We start from the raw sequence: 12045 nt of genomic DNA on the forward strand, positions 1-12045 counted from the left end.
ATTACAGTTAGTGGTTCTGAGATCATATGTGCCAATTTCTTTACCGTGGGATGTAATCCATCTGGTTCCAGCAAATTGAATTCATTCAAAGAAGCTAGTGTTCTCTCTCCACTTTCTTGCCAATTTTGACCTGCATGTCTCTCCTGCAGCTGCTTACAAGATGGACCATTTTTTTAAATCTTCCCAAAAAGTCAGAGGCAAAATAGGAATTAAGCAGTTCAGCTTTCTCCCAGCTTTCTCTAACCACTTTGGTATCTTCTCCAAAACATAGTTCAACTTTTCTCTTGTTTTGCACATATTTAAATGACTGCTATTGTTTTGGACATTCACCCTGTAAGCCTCAGCTCCTTCTGGGCCTTTGTCTTCCCAAATCCATGCTTATAAATTCAGGCTATTTCCTGATATTTTGTTTCTGCTATATGTCCATTTTCATATTTTTTTAAATTTACCCTTTCACTTTATCAGAGAGCTTTTCATGAAAACATGCTGTTCTCATCAGTCGTCTCTCCCACTTTTCCTTCTCTTTGTGTAATGGCTTACTCTTGTAAGTTAACTATTTAATAAACATAGGAGGAGGAAGTCTTACATAAAATGTTTATTGAAATGATTATAGAAAAGGTATTGTGCATATCCAATAGATTCTTAATCCTAGAAGTGCTCTCAATAGCTCTTCCTCATACTTTCCTCACAGAAAAAAAAGGCATTTTAAAGGACTGAAGAAATGCCAATTGCATATAAGTCAATCTCCCTCAATTTGGCATCTGCCAGATATGTGGTCTTCAACTCTCAATATTTGCAGCCAACATGCTGAATTTTTTGGGAGCTGAAGTTCACATATAAATAAGGCTTCCAGCTTGGAAAAGGCTAGTGTACCACATAGTTTTTTCCATATGTTGAGAATGAACATCTGCTATGAGGAATCTGTTTATTGCCTTAGCCTCCCTACATCATCTTGCTGCTCTTGTTAATTACTGTTATTATTTCACCCTTATTTGTACTAATATATTTAATAAAATAGATGAATTGCCATTGTCCAGTGTCCCATGTTGACCTATTCCTTTCCCAATTGACTTCTGAAAGACTTCCAAAGAATCATCTTGTCTTGATAAGAGAAGAAGCTGACAAAGTGAGAACTCAAGACCAAAAACGCAAAGGAAAAAAAAAACATTAAAAGCAAAAAAAAAAATATAGGTGAGAAGAATAAAGGCCAGCTGAAAGGATACATAGATTCAGTTTGAGAATAATCAGAACTTAACATTTGTATTACCTTCCTCTTAGAAAATATCATCAGCAACATCCTTGTTTTTTTCTCCCGCTTTTGTTTAAGCTTTTAAACAGTAAGCTTCAAGATGAAAGGCCTTACAAGCCTCTCAGTTAACTATTTTTGGCCTAAAAACAAGATAAAATGGCTTAAATAAATATGTTTTGGGGATTAGGTCCTCAAAAGCCCAAGTTTGTATTTGTTTGTTTCAACTTGGCCACTGCCTAAATCTCGTCAAATCCACCCAACAGAAATTTTGTTTAAAAATACACTTAAAAAAAACCCCACTAAGAAACAAAAGGACAAACCATTCCATCAGATTCCACAGCCCTCCAAAAAAATCTCACTAATGTAAGATGTTGCCTAGTCAGCTTCATAGATTCTTTCTACAAAGAAACAAGATCTCAGTAAATCTAAGTGACTTTATCAGCAAACTGCTAGTAACTAGACAGCATATCTTTCTGTTCTTGTCTGCCCCTAAACCAGGTTAACAGCTCAGCAATGTAGTACCAGAAAAGTAAGAGCAGTACCAGCATGGTATTCAGTCTGAGCTCATACTTGTGCTAACTCACATTCAGTTCTATTCCTCGTCTATCAGCTCCAGACTTCATTTCCATTTATTTATCACCTGAATCTTCTGAGAAAATTCAAAGACAACAGATAGGAAAAAATGCTGCTTCTTCAGAATCCAGGTCACCTTTTAGTGCCATATATACAATATATAACAAAGCAGCACAGCAACAGCCCACAGTGCCGAAGGAGCCACAAATTCCCCAAATATTATTCCTTTGAGATTTCTGGGTTCTCTAGTTTGGACACAGTCTATAAGTTAGCCCATTTGAAGCACCTTGTTTCAAACATTGTTGCCCTCTAATGCACCATTTCACTAAGTTAAAGGTCATGACGATTGGCTTATGGAATGTCTTGTTTAACATGTGAATATTCCATTTATGTACTCCTTTTTCTTTTCCCTACCTCATGTCTTAATTTATTTGTCTAATTCTATCTTCCTTTTCTACATTTGCCTAATTTTACCAATTCTGAAAGGGAAAAGCTTGGTGGGTATGTACATAAGAAAAAAGTGTTTAATGTGCATCTAAGCTTTAGCCTATTGGCAGACACCATATTGAAAGCCTGCCAAGCAGACATCTGTTCTAAAAAGTGAAAGATGACTGCTTAACTGTATTTAAACAAAATCCGTGCACAGGAAGAGAAGCATAAAATAGTGAAAGACATTTTCTCCATAATTACCAATAATTTTCCTTCGAAGTAGTAGGGAAGAAGTGCCAAGTATATTACAGACTGGAATGCTTTTTCTCATAGGACTGTTTCAGGAAACTCAGAGATTTTTCACACAAACTGAGAAATAGCCTTAGGCTACTCTGTAACATACAAGAGGAAAATGTATGGCTCTCCCAATGTGAATGAACTACATCTTCCAACATCCATAATTGTTTCCATGGTAGATGATGGAGAAATACTGACACAAGGAAGTAACCAATGACATTTACTACATTAAATTCTGTGCCTATCTGAGATTTTCTGGGTAGGGGAGACTGACAATAATTTTGAGTATCACTTTTTCAGCTCTCAATTCTTTTAATATAGCCAGATATGAATCCTAAATTTCTCTGTCTCAAGGAAATAGGCACTTACACTTTTTGTGTAGATCCTGCCAACAGAACTAGAAGTTTGGCTCACTTTTCAGCTTTCTAAATATGGACCCAAGACTGTCCTTACTTTTAAATTCTGCATTATTAAGCTTTAAGTCTTCTGGCAATCAGTGAAGGGCTACTACTTGAATAAGACTAAATAAATAGTTAATTTCCCATTGGTAATATGAAGGTGTTATTGGCTCTTCTGATCCTAGCAACTCAAATGAATAGCATCTTTCCACTTTTCCCATAAATTAATGGATATTTTCTGCAGTCCATTGTGGCCTGAAGTAGTCTGAATTAGCCATGCTTAGAAAATCCATAATTTTTCAAGGGTGGAAGGGTAATTATACTAGCATGTTGGAAAACTACTTGCTTTTGGCCATCCCCTCACTGATAAAATGCTTGAAAATCTTCAACTGAAACTTGAAAAAATTAGGGTTAGCCAAAACTTTAACCTTTCTTGCTACTTTCATTTCATTTTGCCAAACAGTGATCAGACTTCAAATGTTTTGAAGTTTCTGTATCAAGGTCTACAATCAAAACTTTTTCAGTGGAATTTTTAATCAGTTTGAACTGAATTGGGTTACTGATGAATCTCAAATTGAATCGTACCCAATGGAATCCTGAATCTTTAAGCCAAATAAAATCAAGGCTATTAACTGGAGGTGTTCCAGGTTATTGTTCAGCAATCCCTTGGATTAAATATTACATACTCCTGGGAATTCTGGACCAACATTGAATTTCTCATCAAACAAATGGATGCAGGATGAATATACTAAGATAAAATGTTATAAAATGACTGTAATAAAACCAATGTTAATACTTCATTATGTTCTGATTTGTATTTCAATAGAGATATTGTAACTTCTATTGAATAATACAATACATTTTACTAAACTTTTCTTCATCAAAATACTTCATTTGCAATAATCTATATTTTCTTTCCAATATCTCTGCAGAGCATTCTTCTCTACCTTGAGGCTGTCCAAGTTGGCTTGGACAATTCTTCACTGAAATTTTGAGACTTGAAAGTCTCACCATATCTGGAAATTTTAATGCTATAAACTAGTTAGTATAATTATTTTCCCATACTAAAAAAATGTGGGTTTCCTAAGCATGGCCAAGATTGGTTGAATAAAGTTGTTGTAATGTTACTTGTGATTCAAATTGTGTTTCTGATCATCATGGTTCATAACCATAGTATTATTTCCAAACCAGTTATTTGTTTACATCTAGATGCAGATTTTATTTTGCATTGGGCCATTGCTTTTACACACACACACACACACACACACACACACACACGCCAGTTGCTGGAAAGAAACATGAAAGGAAAAAAAATATGGAGTGAACCGAGAATGGCAACATCAAGGATGAAATTGCTATAAGGAGATATGCAAATTAGATGTCTAGAAACAGCCTTCCTGTTGTAAGCTTATAACCTTAGCTTGAGATCCTATTATAATCACTATATGATACCAAACCTCTGTAGCACATGAACTGGAGAATGGGCCAGAAAATGCCTGGGTCCAAGCACTCTACCTACACTCTACACTGCCTATTTAATCTAACAAAGAGTGAAGATGTATGGAAGGCAAATGAAACATTTTGACTAGAATAAAGGCATTCTGTGCCAGAAAAAAAGATAAAATCTGGTTTGTTCTTTTTTCTCTCACACACACAGGTGCTAAATCATCAGTAGTTCACTAGAAAGCAGTACATGGCACAATTATGGCAAAATGCCACAACTAAAGTCAATATAATTAGAAAGCTGAGCATTTAAGGCAAAAATCAGAATCGAGACTCATTGCTTTCTCAAACTATTTCAAATATAAATACAATTTTATCCCCAAGATCCATCTAAATGATTGGTAAGAGTAAATACCAACACTTTTTATTTGTATATAAATCATATATAAAATAATGACAACAAACATATATATGCTTCTTAATTATTCAAGTAGTGCATAGTGAAATATTCTTAGAAGACCCTTGATTTTGGACATTCAGCCCAGAAAATCATAGAATAATATATTCCTCAATCCCTACAAAAGCCTTATTTTTTAAAATTGTTTTTGAACTGTCCTTTTTTTTTAAAAAAAAATCATATTTTAGCTCTTTGCACTTATTCAAAAGCACTAAATAGTAATGAAAATGTACTGAAACCATAAAAATATTTCACTGCATGATATTTGCTGTATTACGTCTTGTAATAGAGGACATATGTGAAAGAGATTAGAATCCAGTTTGCATGAGACATGAACAGAAAAAAAGTCAGATGAAGATATCCAAGGCAGACATTGAAATGCAAATGCAGAAAAATTATGCTGTGCTATTTTTCCATCAATTTTCATTTTATTCCATCTGATGAAAGATAATTTTCTCTTTAAATGTATATTAAAATGTCACAATTGGAGAGGAGTCTCATGCACTTATTTAGGTTTACAGCCAAGGATAAGTGTAAATTCCCTTGCATATTACTGCCTAATTATATTTCCAGTTCCCAGGCTTCTCATACTTCAATTTAATTCCAAGGAAAGGTATCACAAGAGTGATAACCATCGCTATTCATGATGCTATCAAAGTATGCATCGTGATGTCACAACACAGGCTACACCCTTTCATACTTACATCAATGGTGGAAAGAAGTACATTAAGGTGCAGTTTGCATTATGATCCTGCAATGCATGGCTTGTCACTTGTTCCTCCTATCATAAGGAGGCCAATGAAATTCACCTTGTTCATGTAAAGAAATCTTCAACACTTGCAGCAAAAGAAACAGTAAAGCAGATTTTTAACACAGCATAATTACATATAATAAATATATTTGATAGCAGGTAAATAAACAAAATTCTCAAAGCTTTACTATAGCCTTTTTTCCCCTTCCCCCCTCCCCACCCAATATATACATACATATATTATATCATATATGCTAAATTAATAAGGAAGAAATATTTATTTCATTGTGGCCTTCCAAATAGGAAAGCAAGTGAAATTAAAATTCTAAGCAGACTACAGAACTAGACAATAAACAAGACAGATGGTAGAACTTTAATTATTTATTCAGAGTAGGTTTTTCCACTTACATGTCTGGGTCCAAGATCAAATTTAGAAATGCTTGACAATAATTACAGTATGTAGAAATAATCTTACCCAGCAAGTTTGTCAGCCATAGCGCCAAATCTTCCTTCATTGGTAACAAATTAGCCTCATGTCTGCTGGCCAACCACTGGCTATACTGGTGCATATCGGAGAGGCCAGGGCCTCGGACCTTAGGGCTCAGAGAAGTGCACATCCTTCAGCCACTGATGGTACCTGAACTCTAGAAAATGTAAAAAAAAAAAAAAAACCCTCATATAATCAATTGCTTCCAGATGTTAAAGTATCCAGATTCGGTGTTAAAAGATGATAGATGATGCCTCTTTCACAAGAACACAGTAAGACAATTGCATATTAGCATTTTTTTTCAAATGCAGCCTTTTAGTGTTGATAATTCAAAGGCAAAAAAAAGTTCTGTCTGTACATATTTATGTATGTACATGTATCTGTGTATAGTATGTACACAGATACGTGTATAATATAGTACCATGATGCCACATATTCCGGTAGTGGCAGACAGAGTTCTTCTGGGTTCCGGCACATGCAAGCACACCAGCCAGCTGGTCTTCACATGTGTGAGAGCAGCAGAAACTGGAAGAGCAGCTCCCCGGTGCACATGTGTGCGCCAGCCAACTGGTTTTGGTGCATGCATGCATGTTAGAAACCAGAATACCAGGTGGCCGGCAGCTTATGTGCTTACAGAAAAACATGGGAAAAATAAGTCACATCAATTCTTCCTTCTCCTTTCAGAGAAACTGCAGGCTTATGATGGATGCCTGCCTGCCTGCCTGGAGTCAAGTTATAACTTGTAAATCTGATGCAAGCTGACAGATCAGGCTGTCTTCTGGATCATGTCCATTGACTGGGAACTATCTACACTCTTGGCTTATGTGGTTCCTTTAATTCATAATGACATGTGGTCTTCCTTTGTGCTGTATTAAAACCCACTGAGGGCTCAAAAGTGAGGCTACCTTTCCTATCTTTGATGGGATACCAACATTAATCAACACTGACACTGAGTTTAGAATAAAGGTGCATAAAATACTGCAAATATAAAATATTACCCTAAGGGGAAAAAGTATAGGCAATGTATTATAGAGGTAGACCCTGGGTCTCTCCTAATCAGTACATGCATGTGCATGTGTGCATGTATACCAGTATATATATATATATATATACACATAAAAACCTCTGAAATAAATTCACATATAAAAGAAAGGTAAACATGTTAAGAGGTATGGTGTAGTCCAGGGTGCTTTTTGAGATTGGCTGTTTATTGCAGACCTTTTAATGTTCAACTAGATAATATCACCAGTGCTAATGTCTGTGCAGCTTGCTTCCTGTTTATATATAGTTATGTGCCATACTATTGTTGGCAGAATTGTGGTTTTCTTTTTAGTAATTCCTAGAAGTTCACAAATTTAGAAGTTCACAAAGCCCAGTAAATATTTCATATCTGTTGAAAAAGACCTACTTTTTTTAAAAGAAAGAGTACCAAGGTTTGCCTATGATTTTTACTTACTAATTAGATCAGAATAAAATTATTATTATTCTTTTATCTCTGTGAATATCGCCCTACTTGTTCTTTATTTCTTGAAATCTGGTTCTTTAACAAAGTTTATAATGGCTATTTGCAGTATTATTACTGTATAAGATTCTAAACTTTCTGAGAATGTTTTCCAGCATCCAGTTTTGAATCTGCCAATTTCTATTTACAAAATAATATATTAATAATATGTGGGTGCATTAGATTCAATGACATCAAGTCATTTTTTAACCTAGGTTATAATTTGTGAATCAGGAAATGGGTTCCAATATTTAGAACGAAAGAAATACAAAGTGAATAAGAGCTCTGTCTCTTATACACTCCCTCACTTTTGGTATTCGAATTTAAGTGAGGAAAATTGGAGAATATAAAGATAAGTTCATGTGAAGTGAAGCTCCTGATGATTATAGATACAATTGGGTGATATTGTTGGCCCGAACACATAAGTAGTTTCCCACTGCCGCCTTCTGGGTTAGGTTATATTTTTTTCTCCCGTATTTCCACTCAAATATTAACCTGTATAATTCTGCATAGCTTCTAAATCCAGATAAGGCGAACCAGATGCAAAGCTTTGAAATAAAGTATTGTATCTAAACCTTGAGACTCTACCTCCTGAAGCAGATAAACTATTTTTTCATATTTGATTCATTTAACATTTGTTCTTTTTCCTCCTCCAAGATGGTGTCTAAATCATTTGGCAGCAGCATAATGACATAAGTACAGTTGTGTCAAAACTGACTAGGCTCCAATATAGTAAGGTGTTTATATCATCTTTCAAATTATTTTCTAAATAGAAGCTCATTAGAAAATACATCGATTTCAGATTAAGACACTGGTTTACCTAAATTAATGCATAGATAAACACTACATATATGGAAGGATGAATAGTATCCTCATGAAACTAGGAAAAGAAAAACATATCAGCAAGTGGAACCAAAAGTGGGTTCATCTGGGGCCAAAACCTCTCTCCTCAAAATTCCCAGAATAACATCTTCTGTAGTATTTGGTGAAATAATGTATGATTCAGTCCATTGTGGGTGTTTATCTCATCAAAATCTGCTTTCTTTGAAACAGAAAAAAAAGAATGGATAGGTGTTTTCAGAACATCTGAAAAGACATTTTAAAACAGCAAGGGCATCATGGAAGTATCATAATTCCAACTGAAAGGGGCAGAGAAAGATTAATTCTATCACCATTGTCATTTTGTAATTCTTTTCATTTGGTTTCTTTTTCTCGTTAACAAGGGTGGGATTCTACCTGGTCGTCCCAGTTCTATAGAACCAGGTTACGATTCGACGCAGTTCAGAGACCCGGCAAATTGCACCATTGGCTGGCCCCTCTCCTCCCCACCCTGTCACTCCTTACCTGGCATGGGTGCTATCCAACTTGCCTGCTAAGTTGCTGTTTTTCCTTTTTTTTCTGACCATCAGCTGTTCTGACTAGATTAGCTAGAAAGCAGGAAATCGTTGGATTTCTTGCTTTCTAGCTAATCTAAAAGCAGAACTGAACCTTCCTAGCTTCTATTTTTCAGTGCAGACTCAGGCAATTGATTGCAGAATGGTAGATCTCTGAATGAATCTGTGATTCTGTGAGCAACTCAATCTGCCTGCCTGCTCTGCCTGATTTTGGGTAAAAGTTGCTCTTTTTTATAAAAAATTCAATATTTACATACATGGTGTGTTGTGAGTTAATTTTGTGAGTTTGCTTGCAAGCAAATTTTATGTGACAGACTCAGGCAATAGATTGCAGAATGGTAGATCTTCTCAGTGAATCTGTGATTCTGTGAGCAAATCAATCTGCCAGCCTGCTTTGCCTGATTTTGGGTAAAAGTTGCTCTTTTTTATAAAACATTCAATATTTACATAAATAATTATAATATTTACATATAAGCCATGCCCAGCTAGTCATGTGACCACCAAGCCATGCCCAGTCAGCAAGTCATGCCCATCCAGTCACCACCAAGCCTCACCCACAAATTAGGCCACACCCACAAACTGGTTGTTAAGGAATTTGAATCCCACCCCTGTTCCTTAAGTTAATTCTCGTTTGTCATACATCAGTGCAGTATTTCATTTCACAGATTCGTCTCAATTCAGCATCAGTGTTGATTCATGTTGATGTTCCTATAAAAAGATGGGAATGATAGCCTTACTTTTAAGCCCTAAGTGGTTTTTAATGTAGCACAAAGGAAGAGACCGCATGCCATTATGAATTAAAGGAACCACCTAAACCAGAACTGTAGAGGGTTCCCAGTCAATGAACAAGTTCCAAAAGACAGTCCTGATCTGTCAGCTTATATCAAGATTACAAGTTACCATATCCTGACCTCAAGCAGGAAGGCATTCTTCATAAGCCTGCAGTTTCTCTGGCAAGGATAAGGAAGATTTGACACAACTTTTTTTTTTTTTCATGTTTCTTTGTAAGCATCAACATGACTTGGGGAAGAGGCAAATTATTGTACGCTCCAAGCTCTATCGCTCAGCCAACCATAAAAGTTTTTTTGTGTCCTGTAAGAAGTTTCAAAATATGAATAGCAGCAACAACAGTCATATTGTTCTGTTACATCAATTTTGTCAGAAGACTTGAAAGTCTTCATTATTGTAGATTTGGAAATGTAAAGCAGAAATGTTATCGGATTGAAAAGGCAATTTGGAACCTGTCATTTCAAATACAGTAACAAGTGCAATATAACAATCTCCATGGACTGCATACTTAGAAATATGCCCCTCTCAAAAAAAAAAATGCTTTCTGACTAAAGTATGCATAATTAATTTACTGCCAACTCTTGAGGACTCAATGAAAAGATTCAACAGAACAAAGCATAGATTACGAATGTTTGAATCAAATGGCAATTTTAGTATATTCTGTGGACATGTTATGAGTAAAAATTTTCTATTCTTACAAAAAAGTTTTCAGGGATTTTTAAAAAAAAGTTTCACAAGAAATTTTACTTTTGCAACATAGCAGTTACTGATTGAGATAGCAATAGCAATAGCACTTAGACTTATATACTGCTTTATAGTGCTTTACAGCCCTCTCTAAGCAGTTGACAGAGTCAGCATATTGCCCCCAACAATTTGGGTCATCATTTCACCCACCTCAGAAAGATGGAAGGCTGAGTCAACCTTGAGCCTGGTGGGATTTGAACTGCCAAATTGTAGGCAGCTGGCTGCAGCAGAAGAAGCTTGCAGTACTGCACTCTAACCACTGTGCCACAGAGGCACAGAGATAACGACTATATAACTTACTTGAATGAATGAATGAATGAATGAATGAATGAATGAACGAACAGTTCAGTGGGACTTTCTGTCAAATTAATGCAAACTAAATTATACCAATATTAGCATAAGTCCACTTTACATAAGGCCAATTGTGGTCCACAGCACATTACTTTTCTTTCTTTCTGTTTCTGAAAATACTCAGTCCCTGCTGTAATCTAATATATACATTTTTAAAACTAAAACTGGATTAATTAAAAAAGGATTAGTTGAACTTAATATGATCAGCCTTAATCCACAGCAAAATCACATCACAAATGTAATAGCATTATCAGCACTTTGGAATCAATCTGGTACTAAGGTATACGAAACTAAATTTAAATATAGCATCTGTTTTGATGAAGTTACTCAAAGCTCCCAAAAGTTCACTACTTCATAACCATAATCATTCTATACCACTTTTCCATCACTGTGTTCAAATTATCAAGACATGGTAACTGAATAAAATATCATCACGATTTTCAATTACCTTCATGGTTAAGTGAAGATTTGAAATGAAGACATTCAATTCAAGACATCAGGTAAACACATGAATAGTCTTTAACTGATCAAGCTTAAAATTTTATGGATCAAGTCTTTGCACATCTCAATTATTCAAGGAAATTTACTTCCAGGAAAGTGAATATAGATTGCAATTTTCATTAATATTACTGCACAGGAAAAACGTAGTTTACAAGGCTATTGTCAAAGTTTGCAAGACAAATCAACATTAAACACCCAGACAACATGTAATTTCTTACAAAAAAAAAACCCAAACCATTATTTTAAAAATAAAAAAAAGAAATGGGAAGACACCACATCAAACCATATTTGAAATTAATATATTTATTTCGAGATGTGCTGTTTGCTCTTGCTGAATTATAATTAGATGTTTGCTATACTTTTAAATAAAACTCAGCATTTACTTCCTGACAATTTTCTTACTAATTTAATTTGAATATGTACCCATGTACTACAAACAATTTCATATGCCTTTGGGCAAAATTAAGCAAATTATTTTTTTCAGCATTACTAAAGGTCATGTATCCAAATATGCTACCACGTTTTTCAAAAGAACATAAGATAAAAAACATGAGTTTTCTGCCTATGCACTTTTAATTAAGCCAAGTAATATAGTTCTATTGCTTAATTAATGAATAATATTCACAAGTCCAGTAATGAAAAGTCTGTCCATCTTGACTCTCAATAATGCTGCGGGATCCA

At 35.0% G+C, this 12045-nt stretch overlaps 1 protein-coding gene and 1 long non-coding RNA gene across 3 annotated transcripts in view; both read right to left on the reverse strand.

Annotated features, from left to right (window-relative positions):
* Positions 1-12045, reverse strand: part of LOC148128145 (uncharacterized) — a 230148-nt gene that overhangs the window by 123739 nt on the left and 94364 nt on the right. The gene's annotated exons all lie outside the window — the stretch shown is intronic.
* The window catches only part of GAS2 (growth arrest specific 2), a 148215-nt gene that overhangs the window by 122137 nt on the left and 14033 nt on the right, over positions 1-12045 (reverse strand). For both annotated transcript variants that reach the window (XM_026706390.2, XM_087921246.1), the window contains exon 2: positions 6073-6241. In XM_026706390.2, coding sequence (XP_026562175.1) covers positions 6073-6214 — 142 coding nt within the window. In that variant the 5' untranslated portion in view covers positions 6215-6241. The remainder of the gene's footprint in view (positions 1-6072; positions 6242-12045) is intronic.

Source organism: Pseudonaja textilis, chromosome 1, assembly GCF_049901715.1.
Source record: "Pseudonaja textilis isolate UNSWEBS1 chromosome 1, rPseTex1.2, whole genome shotgun sequence".
In the NCBI taxonomy this organism is placed as follows: domain Eukaryota; kingdom Metazoa; phylum Chordata; class Lepidosauria; order Squamata; family Elapidae; genus Pseudonaja; species Pseudonaja textilis.